Raw genomic sequence first — 25,157 nt, forward strand, 5'->3', positions numbered from 1 at the left:
CCAATCATGATTTTAATCCATTCTCTCCAAACTTCTCTCAACCTGATTCCCGAGTTCAGACAGTATGAATGCAGGAAGTATGAATTTAATTTCAAAGTTCTGCAATTATGTAACAAGTGAGCTGCTGCTGAGACGAACAAAGTTAATGGCAAAGATTTCAGATCAACATCTTTTCATCAGAATGGTGGAAGTTATAAATGTAATGCATTAGAGGCAAATGGAGATCAGAGGGGCTCATGTGAAAAAAAAGGAAATAGAATGTCTGTGATCAATTGAACCACACATGCATTAAATAATAAGATTTAGTCACACAGTTGAAAGGGACAATTACCAGATGTATAAAGGTAGAAAAACCTGAATGGAGGAGAGGAGGTCTGAATACCAGGAAAGACCGAGGACAGAATGATCTGTGTGAAAGTAAGATGCAGAATGAAAATGGCAGGTGACTAGAAACTCTTATCAGAAATTACTCATCCTTGTGGAGTGATTGAAAATGTTCCAAGTGTGGGACAGGGGAGAGACACACTTGAGAGCCCTGCCAGCCACAGAACAGTGAGAGGATTGGCTGAGGAAAGGGAAGAAATATCATAAGTTTTTGAATGGAATATTGTATTATCTCTCCTTACAGTTCAGTGTCTACAAGCAGCAGAAATAACTTTTTCAACATTATATTTTTTGCAAAATTTCACTACTAACAATGTGACTGATTAACTGGCTGCTTTGTGGAACAGCTACCATCAGTCCATAAACGTGAAACAAGTCCAATCCTGAAATAGCATCCTAAATCTTAATAAAGTAAACTAGGAAGGTATGAGTGGTGTGTTTGCTAAAATAGATTATGGATTAATAGATCCATTCAATGGCATGACGGTGGATAAGAAATGGCTATTTTTTTAAGGCAGAGGTGTCTGCAATTAAAGAGTTATACATTCCTTTCTGGCACGTAAACATAACTGGAAAAGTGGCCCAATCATGGATAACAAAATAAATTAAATAGTATTGGATCCAAAGAAGAATCTAAGAACATAAAAGCTTGGAGTAGGAGTCGGCCATTTGTCCTCTCGAGCCTGTTCCTCCATTCAATAAAATCACGCCTGATCTTTTCATGAACAGTTTACACAAATGAGCAATCGGTCCATTCTGCTTTGCCTGTGAAAGATCTTCTGTCTCCTGACAATCTGGCGCTGCTTTTGTGTGTGTTCCATTCTTTGTGTGTTAGACAGTGGAATTGTGCCGCCAGGCGGAGCATATTTGCCGTCATTAAACTGCAATACGACAGTAAAATTTTGTCCTGATACTGCACAACAATAATAAACAGGAACCTATTATCTTGTAGCAGAGTGGCGCAGCGGAAGCGTGCTGGGCCCATAACCCAGAGGTCGATGGATCGAAACCATTCTCTGCTATTTACATTTTCAGGATCAGTTTAAAAAGATCATTTCTCTGCTCCCCAAAAGTAACTCTGCTATTTTTTTCCAGGACACAGTTATCTTCATCAACTCTCGCTGACAATAGACAATCTAATCTGCCACAAGCTCACTGATGTAAAGGCTACAAACACGTCTTTCCCCCTTTTATTATCAGGGCAGTTCTGACACAGTCAAAAGACCAAAAGTCACATAACCCCTTCAATTGTGAAGGAGGCCATTCGGCCCATTTAAATTGCACCGAATCTCCGACAGGGCATCCCATCCATGCCCTATAGTTAGAGTCCCACACACCCACCCCGCTAATCTACCTAACCTTCACTTTGTTTTAACCACACAAAGGGTAATCTAGCATGGCCAATCCGCCCGGCCTGCACGTCTTTGGACTGTGGAGGGAACCCGGAGTACCTGTTTTCCAGATGTAACTTGCCTGGGTGAATGCAGCTCCAACAAGTTTGACACCACCCAGTACAAAGTATCTGATTTCATTCGCTTCCCATCCACAAAGAGTCGCTCCCTCCACCAAAAGTTAAAATTAAAGATTATTTATTAGTCACAAGTCTGCTTATATTACCACTGACAGACAGGGGCAGCAGTGTGTACCTTCTACAAAATGCATTGCCTGAATTCACAAAGGCTCATTTGACAACATCTTCCAAACCCACCATGACTGTGGCCTAGAGGAAAAGGGCAGCAGACACATCAGAACAACACCAATTAGAAATCTCCCTCCAAACCACTCACCGTCAGGACTTGGAAATATATTGCCATTCCTTCAGTGCCAGTAGGTCTTCTCACTCCCCAACAGCCACCCACCACCCCCCTCCTCTCCCCCAACCACCTCCAAACCGCACTGTGTGTGTACCTACATGACATTGGTGACAGCAGTTGAAGATTGCAGTTCAGCGCTGCCTATCCCAGGGCAATTATGGACGGGCAATAAATCCCGGCCGAGCCTGTGATGCCCTAATCCCATGAATGCAGAAAGTAAAAAAAAATCAACTGATCAAAAAGGTTCCTCCTCACCTCTGTCTTAAAGAGGAGGTCACTTTAAAAAAAAACTCTGCTCTTCTGATCATATTGTCAATGTAATTCTGAGCAGAATCAGGATTATTTAGTAAGTGTTGCCCCATTGCAGAATCACATTGTGCAGTAACAACAAAATGAGAAAATCTCTGTAGGTTTGGCAGCATCTATAAGGAGAGAAAAGAGCTGACATTTCGAGTCCAGATGACCCTTTGTCAAAGTCTTTTGACATCTTACAGATGCTGCCACACCTGCTGAGATTTTCCAGCATTTTCTCTTTTAGTTTCAGATTCCAGCATCTGCAGTAATTTGCTATTATTTGTGCAGTTGCGACCTGCCTGGTGGTGGATATGATAGGATTTGTCCTCATGTTTCACCACACCCCCGTAGCTTTGGGCTGTCCAAGACACACAATTGGTTTTGCAATCAATTCACATGTTTAAGTATCTGGTTCCATTCTGTATTTGAATTTGTCTGGTGTTGTTTCTGAGGGGGTCAGTTATATGTATCTGTCAGACTCTTATAAAGTGTGTGGGTTGGATGAGTCTAGATCTGCCAATGGCTTCTTTGTCTGTGAGCATTTTATGTAACTGTGGGAACCATCCGTAACATTAAATCCCCTGGGGCTGTTTGTGGAACATGTGCTTTAATTTCCCTGTTTGTAGAACATCAGCTTCATGCTGTAGCTATCAGTGGAATTAATTCTGTGTATAAGTCTATGATGCTGCTAAAACTGCGAGTTTCATTTGGGATTTTTCACCCACGTCTCTCTCTATCTAATCTTCCATTTGTATCCATTAGTCTGTGTGAGCCTTTGGTTGTTTCCAAATCTCTCAGTGATACATTTGGTGTGTGTGATTTATTTCATATCACTCAGACTCAGCTCCTGTGAGTGAGTGCAGGAAGCAACCTGGATTTTTCAGCTGTTGATGCTGAATATGTGATTCAGAACTATTCTCTTATTTATCTGTCTTTGGGATTTAGTGTGAGTATGGGATTAATTAAATAACCTTCAATCTCTGGGACAAGTTATCAATTTGGATTAATTCCAAATCATTTTCCAACACAGAAACAGGCCACTGATGCAGTATGTTTTCAGCAAACAATGTGAGTGAGTTTCAGCCCAGCATTAAATCTGAACACAATTGTGCAAGATAATGTATCCTTCAATCTGATACTGGATTGTTATACAAGTTTCACTCAGGTTATTCACATTGATTTGGTCTGTGACACTCAGTCTGATTCTGAGTAAGAATTTTGACATGAATGTAAAATGGAACTCAGTCTGGAATTGGTACAGTGTCTTCCATCTGACTCAGTGTGAGTGAGGGGTTAGGATTAGTTTATAATTTATGGGTCATTTCATAGTCATCAAATTGAAAATGTAACTTTTAGTTTCATAATCAGAGAGAGTTTTCAACTGGAATCTGAGTTTGTATCTCAGGTTATACTCACTGTCAGAATATCTCAATCTCAGATTGAATTTCACATTTGTATCTAATGTATTTGTGAGAATACACTATGGGGATTAGTACAGCCACTTCCAAACCCCTGATGTGGGTGATATGACTGGGATTTAACTCGAATGTCAAAGTACCTTATGAAGGTTAATTGTGTGACATTGAACCGAAATACCGTTTCATCAGATATTTAATTTGGAGTTAAAACTGCTCTATTGTGGGATTGACACAGTGATGGTCTGATAATAGTTTGGACTGGGATTTATGGATCCCCGATCAGCGGTACTGATTTTAATTTGATTTCTTATTGGGACATGCAATATTAAGCTGTGAAAACTCTGGTTTCCTGCGTGCTATACAGATCAAGCAAACCATTCACACAATATATAGGGGAGAAGGAGGGGAGAGGGTGCAGAATGCAGTGTTAAAAATCCTTCTACCAGGAGTGGGGTTCGAACCCACGCGGACATATGTCCATTGGATCTTAAGTCCAACGCCTTAACCACTCGGCCACCCTGGTACGAGAACTGGACATAATCGGGACACAGCGGCTGTCATTCCTGTTGGATTGAAAATGTGCCTCTGAAATGATTTGTGTTCTCGGAGACTGTGGAAGTGATGAGCTGTCTGTGTCTCTGAGCTCGGACTGTGTGTGAGAAGGAGCTGGCGACACTCTCCCCTGGAACTTGTGTGGAGGAAACATCTGATTTCTTCAAATATTTCTCTGTGGAAACAAAGTCCATTGAATAACTCCAATCCAGATTGGGGCAGTTTCATCTCTATTAATAATCATTGGGAGCGGTTTGTGAGGCTGCAGCCAGACTCCAGCTCTGATTGGTCACTCTTGTTTCTATCCAATTCTTAACCAATCACAAAGCGAGGGAGTAGAAATGGGAGGTTTTGATTGGTTTACATTTTCAAATGGGAAAAACCCGCCAATTTCAGTGCAGGAAAAATACAAAATAACCGAACGCCTTAATGTTCAGGAAACTATTTCAATCTCACACTTTCTCATCTGTTTATTGTATTTTCCCCTCACTGAATCCTGCCGCTATTTTAGGAACAGTTTGAATTTCTCAATCTCTTATCTGGAACCGGCGGGAATCAGACCCCGCTCAGCAATTTAAAACCGAGCAAATCTCAGCTCAGTGGAAAAGCAGAAACAGAGAGATTCCCAACCAACCCCCTTCACACAGGCTTCACAGGGACAGAGAGAAACGGCTGATTTCTGATCCTCTCCCCTGAAAGCGGCCGGGAAAGTTCCAATGGGAAGTGTGGAGAGAATCCCCGGCCCTATCCCGCCGGTGGGACAGGCAGCTTTGTGTCCGGAGAATAGGGAGGGCCCGGGGGGGAAGCGGATCTTAAAGCGCTGCAATGGACTCAGGTCCTGTGTGTGTACAAATCTCACTGATTCCGTCCTCTGGGAAAACTGTGGAACAAACAGATCAGCCCGAGAATAACCTCTTCATTCCCGCCTTTACTCTGTTCCCGGAGCGGCTCCCAGATCACCCGAAATAACGAACAAATAATCTTATGAATTTAGTTCCGCTGTTACCAAACTGTGAATATAGTTATCACTGAACCTAAAGAATTACCTTCCGATGTGGTGTTTCTCCTCATTGTCCGTGACAAATCCCAGACTGGGGTTTATAATCCGCTCTCAGTTCAGTTTGATTGTCCCTTCAATGTGAGAGTGTGTGTAAGGGGCGGGTATGAAGTCCCATTCACAGCATCCTGTAACGGGACAAATCTCTATCCTCCAGAAAGAGATTTCTCATTAACTCAATAAGGGAAAAGATGGCGCAGCTTTTTCAGAGATTGTGGGGGGGCTCTGAAAAGAGCCGTTGTGTTTGGGGTGTTTTTCAGCCATGAATCTTTGATGCTGTTTCTCACTCTGGGGTAATTGTGTACTTGTATTTAATTAATTACCTCAGACATGGTGCTGGAAATGATGTTTCTAACTTGTGTACAAGGTTTTTTTTTCAATAAATGGCATGAATTTACATGTATTAAAACACCTGTATCAATAATGGATACAGGGATTGATAGAACAAAGCGGGAAACAGCTGGACTGTGAATAGCAGTGCAGAATCTGACCGATAGACACCAGGCCGCCCTTTTCCAGATAAAGTGAGTGGCTCTGAAAAGAGCCTTTGGGTTATCAGATGAAAGAATGGCCGCTTCACTTGCTCTTGCTGGAGACGGCGGAGGTTTTCTTGGGCAGCAGCACGGCCTGGATATTAGGCAGCACCCCGCCCTGAGCGATGGTCACCCCTCCCAGCAGCTTGTTGAGCTCCTCGTCGTTGCGGACGGCCAGCTGCAGGTGTCTGGGGATGATGCGGGTCTTCTTGTTGTCCCGGGCCGCGTTCCCGGCCAGCTCCAGGATTTCAGCGGTCAGATACTCGAGCACAGCAGCCAGATAGACCGGGGCTCCGGCACCCACACGCTCAGCATAGTTGCCCTTTCTCAGGAGCCTGTGAACACGGCCCACCGGGAACTGCAGTCCAGCCCGGGAGGAGCGAGACTTGGCCTTGGCCCGAACTTTCCCGCTGCTCTTTCCTCTTCCAGACATTTCCCCAATCTCCCAAAGCCTTTCACAAAGAATGCTGAAATCCACTCCCTTTCGCTTCTCTTCTAGCTCCGGGAGGAATGGAGGGCCCACATTGCTGATTGGTCACTTTGTTGCTACCTCTCAGCATCTTGTCCATATGACCAATCAGAAATCTGCTGAACTGACCAATCCGGAGCCTCCACGGAGTGAGGGCGGAAAAGCCCAAATTCTCAGCTTCCCACCGATTTCATTTCAAATTGGAAAAGTCCCCAAAGGGGAAAAGAACAAATCCCTTTGGGAAATTATTCTGATCGGGAATGGAGAATCTCCCTTTCTCTCCTTCCCCAGTCTAGAGTTAACCTGGATCCGGCAGTTTCTCATTTTCACTCTGGGTTTATCTGAAAACGAGCCGAAAATAAATTTATTTTTGGAAAGTTCGCAAATATATTTCTCAATCAAGAAATACAAAATCCCATCAATAATTAACTAAAAACAAACCTTTTTGAAACATCAGTCTGTTTGCACCATTTTATCCCGAGTTGCTTTTAGAATCCGGGATCCATTCGGGGTTTTTTCGGCCCTTTTTAAAACTCTCCAACCAGCCGCCAGGAAGTTTCATCGTTCTGCAAACGGACGGACTGTTCCCCATATTCCTCCAGACTGAGGGATCCTGCACAACTGGGGTTTATAGGGAATAAACTGATCGATTATTGAGACCAAACTGAAACAGAACTGGAAACTGAGTGGAGTCTGCACATTCTTCCCGTGTCTGCCTGGGTTTTCCTGCGGGCGCTCCGCTTTCTTCCCACAGCCCAAAGACATGCGGGTTTGAGTCGATTGGATTTGCCCCCCAGTATCAGAGGGATGAACAGGGGAAATATGTCGGGTTATGAGGATGGGTGAGGGATTGATGTCGGTACAAACTCGATAGGCCGAATGGCCTCTGCATTGTAGGGTTTCGATGATTCTGACACATTTGTTCCATTAACTCTCTCTCTAAAGCCGGAGAAAGGGACCGAATATCAACGCGTCTGAGATCTAAACCCAGAGAAGGGCAGGTAGCAGTTAATTAATTTTAAGCATTGTTACTCAGACCCAATGATCCACCGGGCGTTTGATTTACATTACTCCGTATTTATCATTGATAATCGGAAAATATAACAATTATTATTGTGCAAGACGCTGCGTTGTAATCATTGAAGCTAAAGTAATGATACAGCTTTTTCACAGAGATTGTGGGTGGCTCTGAAAAGAGCCGTTGTGTTTTGGGGGGTTTCTCAGTCCATTGGGGAGTTTTACTTGGAGCTGGTGTACTTGGTCACCGCCTTTGTCCCTTCCGACACGGCGTGCTTGGCCAGTTCCCCGGGCAGCAGCAGGCGCACGGCGGTCTGGATCTCCCGGGAGCTGATGGTGCTGCGCTTGTTGTAATGGGCCAGGCGGGAAGCCTCACCCGCGATGCGCTCGAAAATATCATTGACGAACGAGTTCATGATGCTCATGGCCTTGGAGGAGATGCCGGTGTCGGGGTGAACCTGCTTCATCACTTTGTAGATGTAGATGGAGTAACTCTCCTTCCGAGATCTTTTCCTCTTCTTGCCGCCCTTTGCCGGCAGCTTTTTCTGCGCTTTCTTGGCTCCCTTCTTGGAAACCGGCGCTTTCTTCTCATCCACCATCCTCCCAGTGAATTTCAGACACACAATCACTGAATGGGGCCCGGAACTCCTCTTTTATAGACCAAAGCACAGGCCTATGCTAATGAAGGATGGCTGCAAGCCCTGTTCCCATTGGTTCATTCACACTGATGGCAATTCGTCATCCTGTCTCTGATTGGTTAGTGTAGATACCCAATCACATTGGTTGCTGCTCAAACCCACAAACTCTCTCAGTTTTCAATCCGTCCTTTCCCCTTGTCCGGCCCCATCCACCCAAACCCCCCTGACTCTCTCACTCCCTCTGCCACACCAGCACATTCTCTCTGCTGCTAATCCCACATCACTCTATCAGACTGCTGATACTCTTCATACATTTCCCCTTCCTCAGCAGCACCAACTGCTCCGCTTTACTTCCCCGCCCATCACCGGGAGCTGGCAGGACAGAGTATCTGGGCTCAGACAGGGGTTATTGCGAGAGTTACTGGGCGGGTTAAAGGGGAATAAGTTTGATGAGCAGCAGCCACAAGTCCCACATGTGACACTAACAGTGTGGCTAAAACAGAAAACTGACTGAGAGAAGGAGTGGAATGAGAATTGGACATTACTGATTACAAGGTGTTCAGAGAGGATTCGAGAAACAATCCCGGAGGGTGATTTACTGTTCAACACAATTCGAGTTCTTGGGAGCGGAGCGGGGTGGGGTGGGGGTGGGATGGCATTGAGGGATCGGTGCCAGTTAATGAACAATGCGAGAGCGACTCCACAACAGGATACACACATTCTACTTCCAAATGCTTCTCTGTCAGCCCTGTGCGAGTGGGATTCATGCTGTGTCAATTAGTATCTGATATTTCAATGTTGTTTCTATCTCTGTCAGTCTGTGGTCAGTGATATTAAGATTTAATCCAGAAATTGCAATCTCTGATATATGCCCGTGTGTTTTATTTTCTCTCTAACATTCAGTATTTTAGAGAGTGTGGGCTTTTCAGTGTGTTGGTCCTGGGATGTTATTCTGTATTTCATTTGGCACCTGGAGGTCTCTGAAATGGAAAATCTTGTGATGTTTTTTCTAGCTGCGCTTCAGTTTTGGGATTTGTGTGTGTGATTTCACTGCACACTTTTATTTCTGACACGTGGGTAGGTTTTTAATCTGTGTATATCAGTCTTTGGTATAAGGGTGTTGGTATTTTCCCATCATGCTGTTCTATTATTTGGAGTGTGTCTTTCCCACTAATTCTCAAGGTCTCAGTTATTTGCGATATTACAGTTCCCATTGAGGTTCATATTTCCCAGTGACCATCTTAAAGGATCACATGACAAAGGTTCACAACTTGGACTGTAACAAATTAAAGTCGACACTAACCAACGAATCAACACTTGCCCCTGAGCGTCAGGGGATAAGAAGGGTTACGGGGAAAGAGCCTGGGTTGGACTGTGGTCAATGCAGACTCGATGGGCTGAATGGCCTCCTTCTGAACTGTAGGGATTCTATGTAACATCACTTAGTCACTCAAACACTAAATATAGATGAGACACCAGCCTACCTAGGATCACTATTAACTTACGCATGTTCGTTATTCAACATCTAGCACACACTGCTAGTGATGTGTGGATTGTTTCTAAGTTCCTGAAACATAAATCTGGATTTCAGTCTATGTCAGTCATTTTCTGCTTTACGACAAAGGGTTTTATTCTGTCCCTCTCTGTTTCTGGCATGGAAGGATTTCAGTTTCCTGCTGTCAGTGTGTGTGGTAGGTCTGTGTGTCTTTATTGCAGAATCTGGTAATTGTTGCAATGTGAGTTTTTTTTGCTGTCAGTGTGAGGAAGATGTGGATTGTACTCTGTAGCTGTTGTATTTTACGAGTAGCAATGTTTTATGCTGTTCTTGTCAATCTGCAGATTGCAAATACAGTATTCTATTTCCTACCTCTTGGTTCTTTGTTTCTATATTAGGTGACAACAAATCCAGGAAACATGACCTGAGTTGAGGCAAAACGCGAGGAGAAACTTCTTCACTGAGAGCTTGGTCAATCTGTGGAATTCACTACCAGAGAAAGTAGTTCAGGCAAGTTCAAGAATAAATTCAATATAGCTCTTTGGACTCGAGGGATAAGGGATATCGGGGGAAGGAGGGATCAGAATATTGATTCTGATGATCAGCCACAATCAAAACGAATGCTGGAGCAGCTCCAAGGGCCAAATGATCTACTGCTGCTTGTGTCTTCTATGATTCTACTATAACAATTCCTGGTGGTCTTATGAAAGTGAAATCAGGATTAGCAAACCTGTTGGAGATCTGAAGATGCAACTAGCATTTTCAGCAACGAGATCAAGAGTAACCAGCTGATGTGGTATATTTACATTTTCAGAAATCCTTTGATTAGTTTCCACACAAGAGGTCAATAAATATAATCAGAGCACATGGGGAATACTGGCCTGGATTGAGAACTGGTTACAGGAAAGGAAACAGAGAATAGGGATAAATAGGTCATATCAAGTTAGCAGACAATGACAAGTGGGGTACAACAAGGATCAGTGCTCGGGCCCCAACATTCACAACCTATATCAATCATTAGGATGCAGTGATTAAAGACAACAGTTGCAACTTTGGAGAATGCACAAAATAAGGTGGAAGTGTGAGTTGTGAGGAGGAGGCAAAACCTCCTCAAGGGGATTTGAAGTGGCTCAGAGAGTGGGCAACAATTTCACAGATGGAATGTAATGTGCAGAATATTCCTTAAATGATGAGAGGCTTGAAAGTGTCAAAATTCAAAAGCACTTGACTGTTCCTATTCATGAGTTACAGAAAACTAATCTGCAGCTCGAGCAAGCAATTAAGAAGGAGAATGGAATGTTTGCCTTTATTACAAGATGTTTGAATACAGGGGTAAAGATATTTTACTGTAATTATATCGAGTCTTGCTGAGACAGCACCTGGACTATTGTGTGCAGTATTGTTCTCCTGACCTAAAGAAAAACATGATTGCCACAGAGGAAGTGGAATGAAGGTTCACTAAATGGATTCCTTGGGTGGAGGGATTATTGTCTGAGTAAAAACAAGAAACACCAGGCGTTTATTTTCTGGCATTTAAAAGAATGAGAGGTGCTGACATTCAAACATACAACAATCTTACACGGCTCGATAGGGTAGAAGCAGGAAGTATGTTTTCCCTGGCTGGTGTGTTTGGAACCAAAGGACACAGACTCAGAATAAGGGGCAGCTCATTAGGACTGAGATGGGGAGGAATTATTTCACTGAGTGGGTGATTCTTTGGAATGATCAGTCCAATGGGCTGTGGAGTCTTACTTGTTGATTAAGTTCATGAGTGAGATGGATCGGTTTCTACATATTAGTAACATTAATGGATATGGGGATAGAGCAGGGAAATGGTGTTGAAATGGAAAATCAGCAATGACCTCATTGTGTGACGATATGGGCTCAAAGAGCTGAATGGCCGACTCTTGCTCATAATTCACATCTTTCATTATGTTTCAGCATGGTCATCATTTTGTGACTGTAATTAATGAGAAATGAGCACAAGGTTCTTCCTGTATCCTGTCACAAGGTGATTCTGGCTTTAAAAATAGTCATGATGTGGAGATGCCAGCGTTGGACCGGGGTAAACACAGTAAGAAGTCTGACAACACCAGGTTAAAGTCCAACAGGTTTATTTGGTAACAAAGCCACTAGCTAGTGGTGTTTGCCATCAAATAAACCTGTTGGACTTTAACCTGGTGTTGTAAGACTTCTTACTGAGCTTTAAAAATAGAGCAGAGCAGGTTCACAGCCAGTGACTGACCCCTTATTTCCCCAAAGACTTTCCACAATTGAAAAGCCACATGTCAGGTCAGAGATACAGTACTCTCCACTCACTGGGAAAATCCATCTCCAATAACATAAAAGAATCTCAAATACAAAATAATATTTTGGGTTTCACTTGCACACCAGCTTCAGCATTTACTCCCTCAGCCACTGGAGCACAATGTGTACCATCTGTGAGATACACTGCAACTACTCAGTGAGGCTGAGTGTGGGACTCAATCTCATCACTCCATCTCTTGTAGAGAAGGAGATTAATTTTGTGCCTGTAAGTATTGGACACTGTATACAAAAGACATTTTTATCATGTATTTGTCTGTCTGTTGTCAGTCTGCATGTGTGAGATTAGCTGAACATGAATTTGTGATTCAGGCACGATGTCAGTCTCCACTGTTGTATGTTTATATGGGGTTAAATCTGTTCCTGAGTTTGCCATGAAGTCAACATGAGTTTGATTTCAGTTTTGCAGTCTTCAGACTTTGAGTAACTACATGAGTGTGTGATTTATACTGTTTGTATCCATCCCGGGTACAGCAGCTCAAAGTTATTTTCCTTCTGTATCTCTGTCCTTGTGGTGCTGTGTATGATGACAGGACTCATTCTGTAAATGTTACTTGCTGATACTGTGTGAGTGTGGAGTTCATTTTGTTTCACTTTTCCTCTGATGAATGTTTGGGTGTAAGAATCATTCTGGAGTTGTCATTCCCAAGTATGTTATGGAATTCCTTGTTCTTCCCATCTGTCTCTTAGGAGTTTGTGATTATAGGATTATTTTTACATCTGTGATTCTCTTGTTATCTATGCGAGTGTAAGAATCAATCCTCATACAGTTGTTCATTGTGATGTATTGAAATGTGGGATACTTTTGCATTTTAAATTTACATGCATTTCAGGCACTGTATTAGAAACTATTTATTTAAATTATAATGCATTGATGTTTATTTGCCATTTGATTGAATTTATCATATGGATTTGGGTACATTTCCCAGTCATGGTTTATATTCAGTAGCTGTTTGCAAGTTGTGCAATGATATTCAATTTCGAGCTCTGTGAATGGTAACATTTGGATACACAGCCTGGGAATTAATTACTGCAGTTTGTAGTAACAGAATTGTCATTACATCTTTCAGTTTGACTCACTGAGATTTTTGGATTGGTTTACAAAATGTATCAATGGCTATATTCTGAGGTAATTAACTGCAATTTTTTTAGATTCACAACAGCATTTTTTGTCTATTCTGGATATGAATTCTTATTCAATTTGTGACCAACATGTTTTATATCTGTGAGTGGGTGTGTTTTGTTAAAATTCTATGATTAATGTATCTACCTGTCAGTCAAATGTAATATTGAGAAGTTTGCACTTGACACAAAGCTCAGTGTAAATGTTTGTTGGGAGAAAGATACAAAACAGCTTTAGGTGGATGATATTCCAGCTGCAATGTTCTGAACCTCTCATTACTTCTCAGAACATTGCGGATGGGACATCATGTCGAAAGTGTGAGATTTTCCATTTCCGTAGAAGGAACAGATATTCAGAGTTTAATTCAATGCTAAGAGATTAGAAAGTGTTGATGTACTAGGGGACATGACTATTCTCATTCATAAGTCACTGGAGGCGAACAAGGAAATGAAGCTGGTAATTTGGAAGGTTCATGGTACATTGATCTTTATTGTAGGAGGTTCTGAGTACAGGAATAGTGAAACTGGACAGCAGTGTTATTAGATTGTATCTGGAATACTGTGTGCAGTTTGGGTTATTATTGCCTCAGAGGGAGTGTAGTGACCATTCAGCAGATTTGTTCCAGGAATGGCAGGACTGTCTTATGAAGAAAACCTGGGGAAACAGGGCCTGTATTTCACTGAAAACAACAAAGTACTGAAAAGGGTAAACATGGTAGATGCAGGCGAGATGTTTCCCCTGGTTGGGAGCCTAGATACAATTTTAAAATAAGGGCAAATCCTCTTCGGACTGAGATCTGCACTTTTTTAACTTAACTTTGTGAACCTTTGGAATTCTGTAGCTCAGAGGGCTGCAAAAGTTCACACACAGGGTGAACATTAATGTAGACATTGACAGATTTCTAAATCTCACTGTCATAAAGGGAAATTGGGGATAGAGTGGGGAAAGGGCATTGAAGGAGATGGTCAGCCATAATCAGATTGAATGGTAGTACAGGCTCAATGGGCTGAATGGCCCACTCCTGATCCTATGTCCCACAATGGCAGGGAAGGAAATTAAAAATAAATCCTCTTTTCCTGTTCAACTCTTGGATTGAAAAGTTGTCTCTTATCTTGCAAACAGTGTGGGGCTGAATCCTTCTCTTTGTGACAGTGAACCCAATGAGTTGGCAGTATCTCTGTGCTCTGTGAATGATCCTGGAACTGCTTTGTGTTGGAACTGGCTTGATCAAATTGTGCTTGTTCTGAGGAATCATCAGAATCCTTCAAATATCTGCCTGCTACAAGAAAAATAACTAACTAAACTGAGGAACAGATGAAATAAAAGATACAAAAGTTGTTGATATAACTTCACAAATAACAATTATTAGGAACCAGGGTAAAAGGATAAACCTTCAGCACAGACAATATTTGAGATCATTTCAGTAATATACCAAACTGCTTTTACTCACTGGGTGTTTGGGGCGAGTTTAAAACAATTTTGTGACATTCAGAAACAGCCCAATCTGTGCACTGCTGATTGAGTTGAGCTGTGTGAAGCAGCAGTAACTTCTGCACGGGTCAGTTATCAATTTCCAGCTCCCACTTTAACCAAATATCGAAAAATAAACAAGCAGCCACTGTTTAAAGCCTCTCCTTCCCACTCCCCACCTGCTTCCTGCAGTAGATGTTGTTTGTACAGCTGCTCTCATGGTTATTGTGCAGTTATATTTCTGCTGTTCACTGTATAATAATAATAACAAACACGGGGAGATAGGAACTAAATGAGGCCCCTTCCCGGTGGTTTGGGAGTGAAAACAGCAATGATGTTGAATAATGAGTTCTTGCCATTGTGTCCCCCTGGCCTTGTTCACAACCTGTCTATGAATTGCCTCCCCCATTAAGAACCTGGTTTTGATATTGCCTGTCTTTTCTATCCATCTCCCCCACTTCTCTCCACCACTGTCCCCCCTGCCTTCTCTCCAGGTCAAAGCTTTGACAAAGGGTCACCTGGACTCAAAACATCAGCCCTTTTCTCACTTTACAGATGCTGCCAGACCTGCTGAGATTTTCTGCATATTTTCTTTTGGTTGCCAGAGACTGACAGATACAGAATGAATTCCACACATCCATTCAGCACCAGAGACTGACAGATACAGAATGAATTCCACACATCCATTTAGCACCAGAGACTGACAGATACAGAATGAATTCCACACATCCATTCAGCACCAGACACTGACAGATACAGAATGAGATCCGTGTACCCTTACAGCAGCAGATGTTAACAGGTACAGAGTTAAACTCACATTCCCACACAGTACCAGGCACTGACAGTGAATGAAAAGTTCACACTCAGACAAAGAAGCCCAGACTGAAAGAAACCACACAATCAATTTCACACTGATGTACAGTCTTAGAGAATGACAGTGACAGGATGAATCTCTTTTACATCCAGTTCCAGAAAGTGACAAGTACAGAATAAATCCAGCATGGTGTATGTGACATTGGCACAGTTAAATCAGCACTGCCTTATATTCCCTGGGAAAGAATCAATACAGTCACTCACATACCTCACTATCCAACAGATAAACAGTGAGTCCAACACTCAAATATAGAATGAATCCAACACTCAGATATGGTCGCATCAAATCAGATGCATGATTTCCAAACTCACATAATGTAGTCCATACTTACAAATAGTGAGTAAATCCCACACTCACACACTGTATCAGAGAGTGAGTCAATCCCACACTCACACACTGTATCAGAGAGTGAGTCAATCCCACACTCACACACTGTATCAGAGAGTGAGTAAATCCCACACTCACACACTGTATCAGAGAGTGAGTAAATCCCACACTCACACACTGTATCAGAGAGTGAGTCAATCCCACACTCACACACATTACCAGAGATTCACAGTTCCTGAAGGAATCCCACACTCCCGCACAGTCCCTCTGTGGAGAAGGGTCCCTCACACCGACAGCCAGGGGACATTTCCCGGTGGATCTTTCCACACTGAGAAACTGGGCCTGGAGATTCTTTGGAAAATGTACTTCCTGATTGTAGTAAGGAGGTTTGTGATTGGCGGAAACCCCTCAATCTGATTGGTCTGTTTCCGTATCCACTCAAATGAACCCCTGAGAAGTGAGTGGAATAACTTTTAAAATGTCCAATCACAATCATTGCTTTCCCAATTCCTCATTAACATAGATCTGTGGGACTGTCTATTTAATCAGCGCTCGGAAGGGGTTTGCTTTATTTCTGTGTGAAACTGAAGATGGCTGATGAGAAGAAACCAACCTCGAAACCAGCTCCCAAGAAGGGAGCGAAGAAAGTGATGAAGAAACCGGTAACAAAGGGCGGCAAGAAGAGGAAAAGGTCCCGGAAGGAGAGTTACTCCATCTACATCTACAAAGTGATGAAGCAGGTTCACCCCGACACCGGCATCTCCTCCAAGGCCATGAGCATCATGAACTCGTTCGTCAACGATATTTTCGAGCGCATCGCGGGTGAGGCTTCCCGCCTGGCCCATTACAACAAGCGCAGCACCATCAGCTCCCGGGAGATCCAGACCGCCGTGCGCCTGCTGCTGCCCGGGGAACTGGCCAAGCACGCCGTGTCGGAAGGGACAAAGGCGGTGACCAAGTACACCAGCTCCAAGTAAAACTCCCCAATGGACTGAGAAACCCCCCAAAACACAACGGCTCTTTTCAGAGCCCCCCACAATCTCTGTGAAAAAGCTGCACCATCTTTTCCCTTATTGAGTTAATGAGAAATCTCTTTCTGGAGGATAGAGATTTGTCCCGTTACAGAATGCTGTGAATGGGACTTCATACCCGCCCCTTACACACACTTTCACATTGAAGGGACAATCAAACTGAACTGAGAGCGGATTATAAACCCCAGTCTGGGATTTGTCACAGACAATGAGGAGAAACACCACATCGGAAGGTAATTCTTTAGATTCAGTGATAACTATATTCACAGTTTGGTAACAGCGGAATTAAATTCATTACAATATTATTTGTTCGTTATTTCGGGTGATCTGGGAGCCGCTCCGGGAACAGAGTAAAGGCGGGAATGAAGAAGTTATTCTCGGGCTGATCTGTTTATTCCACAGTTTTCCCAGAGGACGGAATCAGTGAGATTTGTACACACACAGGACCTGAGTCCATTGCAGCGCTTTAAGATCCGCTTCCCCCCCGGGCCCTCCCTATTCTCCGGACACAAAGCTGCCTGTCCCACCGGCGGGATAGGGCCGGGGATTCTCTCCACACTTCCCATTGGAACATTCCCGGCCGCTTTCAGGGGAGAGGATCAGAAATCAGCCGTTTCTCTCTGTCCCTGTGAAGCCTGTGTGAAGGGGGTTGGTTGGGAATCTCTCTGTTTCTGCTTTTCCACTGAGCTGAGATTTGCTCGGTTTTAAATTGCTGAGCGGGGTCTGATTCCCGCCGGTTCCAGATAAGAGATTGAGACATTCAAACTGTTCCTAAAATAGCGGCAGGATTCAGTGAGGGGAAAATACAATAAACAGATGAGAAAGTGTGAGATTGAAATAGTTTCCTGAACATTAAGGCGTTCGGTTATTTTGTATTTTTCCTGCACTGAAATTGGCGGGTTTTTCCAATTTGAAAATGTAAACCAATCAAAACCTCCCATTTCTACTCCCTCGCTTTGTGATTGGTTAAGAATTGGATAGAAACAAGAGTGACCAATCAGAGCTGGAGTCTGGCTGCAGCCTCACAAACCGCTCCCAATGATTATTAATAGAGATGAAACTGCCCCAATCTGGATTGGAGTTATTCAATGGACTTTGTTTCCACAGATAAATATTTGACAGACCCAGAACAAACGTGATGTTTCCTCCACACAAGTTCCAGGGGAGAGTGTCGCCAGCTCCTTCTCACACACAGTCCGGACATTGTCACTGACAGCTCAGAGACACAGACAGCTCATCAGTTCCACACACCCAGACAGCAGGACAGACAGATGTTGTGCCGAAACCATGACCAGTTTTCGTACCAGGATGGCCGAGTGGTTAAGATATTGGACTCCAGATCCAATGGACATAAGAATCAATACCCCGGATAGTCGAGTTCAAACCCCACTGCTGCTGAATTGGTTTTTAACGTTACAGTCTGTACCCTCTCCTTTCCTTCTCACTTATGTACTCTATGAACGGTATGCTTTATCTTTACAACGCAAGAAGCAATACCTTTCACTGTATCCCAACAGATCAAATCAAACTCAGTACCATTAAGAAGGGGATCCAAAAATCCCAGTCCAAATTCTCACCTACTATTGGATCATCCCTGTGTCAGTCCAACAATAGGGCAGCTGTTGCTCCAAATTAAATATCTGATAAAACTCACAAATGTTTTTTGGTTAAAAGTTACACAATGCACCTTAATATTGTACTCTGAGATTCGAGTTAAATACCATCCACATCAGGGGTTTACAGTGGCTGTATTAAGACCCAGTTTATGAACTCACAAATACATTAGATGCAAAGCTTAATCTCAAATACATTCTCAGATTGAGATAGTATGAGAACGAGTATAACCTGAGATACAAATTCAGATTCCAGTTGAAAGTTCACCCAGATTATGAAATTAAAAGTTACAATATCAATTTGATGACTGAGTTGAACTTTAGATTATTAACTAATCCGAACACCCCGTTCACGCAGAGCCAGATGGAAGATAGTATCTGAATTTCAGACCGAGTTCCAGTTTACATTCATGTCAAAATTCTTACTCAGAATCAGACTGAGTGTTACCGATCAAATCAATGTGAATAACCTGAGTGAAACTTGCAAAGCAATCCAGTATCAGATTGAAGGATACACTATCTTTCACAATTGTGTTCACACTGACAGAGAATTAATGCTGGGCTGAAACTCACTCACATTGTTTGCTTCAAACCTACACACCTGTTGCTTTGCTGGAAATGTATATGGAATGAATTCAAACTTACAAATAAATTGAAGATCATATGATGAATCTGAGACTCACACTGTGTCATAGAGTCCGACAGATACACGATAATTCTCAAACACATGCTCAGTGTTAGATTAATGAATGTCATGCTGCACATACAGCACCAACCACTGAAAGTTACATCTGATTACCACACTTACATAGCAGGATCCCAGACTTTGAGTACCAATAACAGATTCAGAATGATCCCATACTCACACACATTATGACAGTCTGACCAATACACATCATTTGCACCCTTAGAAACAACAGCAGAAATACTCAGATGCTGAATGAACCCCAAATTGTGTATGGTACCAGAGACAGAAACATGAATCCTACCCGAATATTCTATCTTTGTGACAGATCAGAATATCTGCCAAACTCATTTCAGAGAATACTGAGAACTGCACTCCCATGTGATAACAGAAATATTCCAATTCAGAATTGTGTTTAAATTCATATCCAATAGCACTGACTGATAGTCACACACACAGTAACTGAAATGGAGTCTTTAAGGCAGTGGGAGATAGATTGTTGATAATCAAAGAGGTAAAATGTATTAAGGTTAGACAGGAGTGTGGAGTTGATGTTCAAATCAGATCAGCCATGATGTTATAGAATCGCAGAGCAGACTTGAGTGGTCTATTCCTGCTCAGAATTTGAATGTTCACACACACTATTCTTAAGAGATTCTGAATGAGTACCAAATTCACTTGCAATATCAGAAAGTAACTGATAGACAAAATCCCTTCCTCAACTCCTGTCCAAACACAGGCTCAAACAAAGACACAACATACACCCCGCAGCAGAAAATGTAAGATACATATGGTATATGATACAGATATATTGCACCAGAGAATGACAGATACAGATTGAATCCAGTCACAGTGAAGGAAGAGCAATATATTTCCAAGTGAGGATGGTAAGTGTCTTGGAGGGGAAGGTCCATTTAATGGTGTTCTTATGAGTCAACTGCTCTTGTCTTTCTCCAGACAGTAGTGTTTGTTTGTTTGGAATGTGCTACTGAAGGAACCTTTGTGAGTTCCAGTAGCTCATCTTGGAGCTAGTAAGTACTGCTGCCACTGTGTGTCAATGGTCGAGGGCATGTGTGTTTGCAGATGGGGTGTCAATCATGAGGGATGTTTTGTGTGGGATGGTGTCAAACCTCTTGCGTGTTGCTGGTGCTGCATTAACCTGGGCAAGTGGAGATTAATCCATCACACTCCTGATTTGTGCCTGGTTGATGGTGAACAGTGTTTGGCAGTCAGGATCTTTGTTACTCACTATGGGATCATGTGTCTCTGAGCTGCCTTGTAGCCATTGTATTACATTGCTAGCCCAGTTCAGTTACTGGTTAGAGGTAATCACTAAGATATTGATAGTTGATGATTCAGCGATATATTTTCAATTAATGTCAAGGGACAATGGTTAGGTTCTCTCTTGCTGGAAACGGTCTTTGTCTGGGACATGTGTGGTGTGATTGTTATTTGCCATTCCGTGCCCAAGCCTGGATACTCTCCAGTTGTTGCTGCATTTGGGAATGGACGACTTCAGTAACTGAAGAGTCCTGAATGGTGCTAAACATTCCACAGTCATCAGTCAGCATCTCCAGTTCTGACCTTATGGTGGAAGGGTCTGGGACAGTAACTTGACAAACTGGGGAAATGATCTCCTGAGGATGAAATGACTGACCACCACAACCATCTTGCTTTATGCTGGATAAAGTTCCAACCAGTGGAGAGGTTTCCATGGTTCCCATCGACTTTCCTTTTGCTGAGGATCTTTGATGTTTAACTCAGTCAAATCCTGTTTTGATGTCAAGGGCAGTCACTCTCATCTCACCTCAGAGGATCGTTAGTCAGTGGAATCCCTTTCCCAGACAACAGTTGAGGCTGGATCATTGAATATGTTCTAGGCTGAATTAGACAGATTATACAAAGGAGTCAAGGGTTGCTGCAAAAGTTTGAAAAGGAGGATTGCAGTCACAATTACCTTAGTTATGATCTTTTTGAACCCATTCGTTGGACGTGGGCATCACTGGCCTGCACTTATTGCCCATCCACATATCGAGTCAACACATTGTTGTCGCTTTGGAGCCACATGAAGGCCACACACGGTAAATTCAACAGATTTCCTTCCCTAAAGCACATCCGTGAATGAGATGGGGTTTTCTAACAATGGTTCCATCATCAAAACTGGATTCTTATTTTCAAATTACTTTTTATTGAAATCAAATTCCACCACCTGCTGTGGACAGTTTCAAACCTGGGCCCCCAAAACATTAGCTGAGTTTCCAGATTAATAGTCTAGCTATAATACCACTAGACCATCGCCTCCCCTTCTTGAACGATGGTGTAGGACTGAGGGGCTGAATGGCCTGACTCCTCTCCGTATTTCTAATATGACAGTAACTGTCATAATTGATTCCATTTTGTTTTGGTTTTTGGTTTTAATCTATATTTTCTCTTGATTTTGCTTTCAGCTGCCAGCTCTTTATCATTCTTCCATTCACACCTCCTTCGGACACATCTCTGTGTGTTGTTACTTAATCCTTTCCCACTCCCTTTAGCCTTGCAGCAAAAATTCTTTTATTACTGAATCACTCCTGCCCTCCACCCTGCTTTGGAAAGCACAAGACAAAAGGTTCCACTAATTTCAGTAATGAGGAGAGAGCAGGATTAATTAATCTGACAGTAAATAAACATCAAGTACTGAGTGACCACAATATGTTAGAGGCAGGCACTCAGTGTGAGGAGAAAGGACACTCACAGGTTACAGTTTTAATCTTAAGTAAGGCCGAGAAAGATGAAATGTGTTCTAAACTGAACACGTTAAAATCCATCCAGCTATGAACAGGCGAATCAAAGAAACAATCAGAGGGAGACTGAAAAAAGTATTTCATACAATGTGTGTCTAATGCAAGCCTGAAACTTCACTTCCTCAGCTTATGGTGATTGTGGGAGCTGAATTTCATGTTTTAAATCAGTAATTTAGAAAAAAAATAGTGTTTTCTGTCCAAATAATGATTAATTATGTCTTTAACCTGATGCTGTTTCCGCTGTGCTGGTATTCTGGTCCTTCTCGATAGTACATGTCACAGGGAGGACGCTGCTGTCCATCTCAGCATGGTGACTTACTGCAGGGTGCCCTGTAGATCAGAAATAGTGCAGCTAATATGTCTAAACTTCACTAGATTGTTTTCGTTTTTAAAAAAGTAGATTTTTTTTTCAATTTGGACAATCAGAGAGTGATAGTGAATAATTCAAGATCATTCGGATCATCACGCCTGTGTCAGCTGTTTGGGAGAAACGGGCTGAAAGGGAAAGCCCTCGGCTTGTGTATCTTCGCAACATTTACAGCTTGTGTGTGTTTGTGAGTAAATGACATTTCAGCGATCTGTTACTCATTCAAATGTTAACTAGTAACGAGAAGCGGAAGAAAATTACTGCACCCTGGACGGGAATGTCAAATCATTTTGAAGGAGCCGCTAAGGAATAATTTTTGCTGTTGCTAAAAAGCTACTAGCAGAGAATGGTTTCGATCCATCGACCTCTGGGTTATGGGCCCAGCACGCTTCCGCTGCGCCACTCTGCTCCACAATCCCAATCGCCTGCCAGCTGGTATTAATGCGTCACAGAGATTCACTTCCGCATTCATCATTGGAGCGCATGCGCTCGGCTGCTCCCCCGGCGCCACAATTCCACTGTCACCAAGAATAGAAAACACACAGAAAGACAGAGAGATGAAGCGAGAGACAGTCAGGATACACAAGATCACACACAGGCAAAGGAGAATGGACTGACTGATCATTCATGTCAATCCCAGGATATCTCCTGTTTCTAACCTACTTCTTCCTGTTTAATTTTCCTTCCTTGTTTCTGAATGGATTCTCTGCTGTGGAACTGTGATCTCTGCTGTGGAACTGTGATCTCTGCTGTGGAACTGTGATCCCTGCTGTGGAACTGTGATCCCTGCTGTGGAACTGTGATCCCTGCTGTGGAACTGTGATCCCTGCTGTGGAACTGTGATCCCTGCTGTGGAACTGTGATCCCTGCTGTGGAACTGTGATCTCTGCTGTGGAACTGTGCTCTCTGCTGTGGAACTGTGATCTCTGCTGTGGAACTGTGCTCTCTGCTGTGGAACTGTGATCCCTGCTGTGGAACTGAGCTCTCTGCTGTGGAACTGTGCTCTCTGCTGTGGAACTGTGCTCTCTGCTGTGGAACTGTGATCCCTGCTGTGGAACTGTGATCTCTGCTGTGGAACTGTGCTCTCTGCTGTGGAACTGAGCTCTCTGCTGTGGAACTGTGATCCCTGCTGTGGAACTGAGCTCTCTGCTGTGGAACTGTGATCCCTGCTGTGGAACTGTGCTCTCTGCTGTGGAACTGTGATCCCTGCTGTGGAACTGTGATCCCTGCTGTGGAACTGTGATCTCTGCTGTGGAACTGTGATCCCTGCTGTGGAACTGAGCTCTCTGCTGTGGAACTGTGATCCCTGCTGTGGAACTGTGCTCTCTGCTGTGGAACTGTGCTCCCTGCTGTGGAACTGTGCTCTCTGCTGTGGAACTGTGATCCCTGCTGTGGAACTGAGCTCTCTGCTGTGGAACTGTGATCCCTGCTGTGGAACTGTGATCTCTGCTGTGGAACACTTTTCTCCTCTGTGGACAAAATACTTTAGTGTGTTTCTGCTGTTTATTGGGGGAACCGTCCCAGTGAACTGAAATGATCCGATTTCCAATATAATTGTTTAAAGTGTGACAGTCTGTGAGAACAGTCATCTGCAGCCCATCAGTTTTCAAAGCCAGTCATTGTATCTGGAAAAGTGTTAATTATTGTCTGTCCGAATGTACAAGTGTTTCTGTAATGGTGATATCGGTGTGAGGGGGTTACTGTTTGAGACATGGTTCATATTCTGACCCTGACGGACACAATTCTCAATCCTCACTCCAAACATGTGCGGAGAAAGTGGATTTGCGGAATTATTCCTCGGAAACTGAAATGATGGCAGGTTTAATAAAAGCACTTTAAAATTAAATTGCGGTAGAATTGTTAACGGGATGGTTTTGACTGTAACCATCAAAGGATTGGAGAGAGCTCAATGTGACGGAGAGTTAATTGTAAGATGGAGAGGTTTCAGAGTCCTGGGAAGATTCTGTGCCGGGAATTGAAAGACTAGATTGGTTAACAGGAGATGGCAGCTCTTTCATGTGTCGAGTTGGTGGCTCTGAAAAGAGCCGTTGTTGTTCTTGGTGCTGAAGCCGGGGTTTTAGGCGCGTTCCCCGCGGATGCGGCGGGCCAGCTGGATGTCTTTGGGCATGATGGTGACTCGCTTGGCGTGGATGGCGCACAGGTTGGTGTCCTCAAAGAGCCCCACCAGGTAAGCCTCGCTGGCCTCCTGCAGGGCCATGACGGCCGAGCTCTGGAAGCGCAGGTCTGTCTTGAAGTCCTGAGCGATCTCTCGCACCAGGCGCTGGAAGGGCAGTTTGCGGATCAGCAGCTCGGTGGATTTCTGGTAGCGGCGGATCTCCCTCAGAGCCACAGTGCCGGGTCTGTAGCGATGAGGCTTCTTCACTCCGCCCGTGGCTGGAGCGCTCTTCCGGGCCGCTTTGGTAGCCAGCTGTTTGCGAGGAGCTTTCCCTCCGGTCGATTTGCGCGCTGTCTGCTTGGTCCTGGCCATTTTCTGAGCGGATTCAGCACAATCTGAGACACACAGACTGTTAATCCAGAGTCTGCGCTGCAGCCGCCTTTTTAAACTCTGTGAGGAACCGCCCCCCCAGCGGGAATTGGCCCAGGAAGTTTCAATCAAACTCTGAGCAGGGAATGAATGTCTGGAACTCAGGTTCTGATCGCCTCACTTGTTTTCTTCACCGCCCCTTCCAGAAATTACTCCATTTTCTGTGCAGGAAATAACCGTTTGGATAAAATAAGACTTCATTCCGTCCTTAATTAACAGAAACATTGAAGATTTGAAATCCATCTCCCTCCACTTGGTGTTTGAGACCCTTTCCCCGCTCTCTGGGCTGTTCATTCCCAGAATCTCCCGCTGTTCCACTCGATCCCTGTCCCTTCCCTCTCCA

At 43.5% G+C, this 25,157-nt stretch overlaps 3 protein-coding genes, 3 non-coding genes and 1 pseudogene across 6 annotated transcripts; 2 read left to right on the top strand and 5 right to left on the bottom strand.

Annotated features, from left to right (window-relative positions):
• Window positions 1–1,334: 1,334 nt before the first annotated feature.
• trnam-cau (transfer RNA methionine (anticodon CAU)) lies at window positions 1,335–1,406 on the top strand. The gene has a single exon. It is a non-coding gene; the product is annotated as a tRNA-Met (tRNA).
• A 2,944-nt stretch (window positions 1,407–4,350) lies between these two features.
• Window positions 4,351–4,433, bottom strand: trnal-uaa (transfer RNA leucine (anticodon UAA)). The gene has a single exon. It is a non-coding gene; the product is annotated as a tRNA-Leu (tRNA).
• Window positions 4,434–6,000: 1,567 nt separating this feature from the next.
• LOC145335954 (histone H2A.J) lies at window positions 6,001–6,755 on the bottom strand. Its single transcript, XM_080181686.1, has one exon. It carries the CDS (start codon window positions 6,483–6,485, stop codon window positions 6,096–6,098), a length of 390 nt encoding a protein of 129 aa, XP_080037812.1. The 5' UTR covers window positions 6,486–6,755; the 3' UTR covers window positions 6,001–6,095.
• A 933-nt stretch (window positions 6,756–7,688) lies between these two features.
• Window positions 7,689–8,211, bottom strand: LOC145335798 (histone H2B type 1-M-like). Its single transcript, XM_080181529.1, has one exon. It carries the CDS (start codon window positions 8,135–8,137, stop codon window positions 7,760–7,762), a length of 378 nt encoding a protein of 125 aa, XP_080037655.1. The 5' UTR covers window positions 8,138–8,211; the 3' UTR covers window positions 7,689–7,759.
• Window positions 8,212–16,365: 8,154 nt separating this feature from the next.
• LOC145335808 (histone H2B pseudogene) lies at window positions 16,366–16,838 on the top strand (annotated as a pseudogene).
• Window positions 16,839–22,606: 5,768 nt separating this feature from the next.
• Window positions 22,607–22,678, bottom strand: trnam-cau (transfer RNA methionine (anticodon CAU)). Its single transcript has one exon. It is a non-coding gene; the product is annotated as a tRNA-Met (tRNA).
• A 1,668-nt stretch (window positions 22,679–24,346) lies between these two features.
• Window positions 24,347–24,757, bottom strand: LOC145335806 (histone H3). Its single transcript, XM_080181536.1, has one exon. It carries the CDS (start codon window positions 24,755–24,757, stop codon window positions 24,347–24,349), a length of 411 nt encoding a protein of 136 aa, XP_080037662.1.
• Between the last annotated feature and the right edge of the window lie 400 nt (window positions 24,758–25,157).

This window comes from Carcharhinus amblyrhynchos, unplaced genomic scaffold (genome assembly GCF_965287045.1).
Source record: "Carcharhinus amblyrhynchos unplaced genomic scaffold, sCarAmb.v2.hapA scaffold_42, whole genome shotgun sequence".
Lineage (NCBI taxonomy): Eukaryota > Metazoa > Chordata > Chondrichthyes > Carcharhiniformes > Carcharhinidae > Carcharhinus > Carcharhinus amblyrhynchos.

Coding starts and splice junctions, on each gene's coding strand:
- LOC145335954 (XM_080181686.1), bottom strand. CDS start 6,485: ATGTCTGGAAGAGGAAAGAGCAGCGGGAAAGTTCGGGCCAAGGCCAAG.
- LOC145335798 (XM_080181529.1), bottom strand. CDS start 8,137: ATGGTGGATGAGAAGAAAGCGCCGGTTTCCAAGAAGGGAGCCAAGAAA.
- LOC145335806 (XM_080181536.1), bottom strand. CDS start 24,757: ATGGCCAGGACCAAGCAGACAGCGCGCAAATCGACCGGAGGGAAAGCT.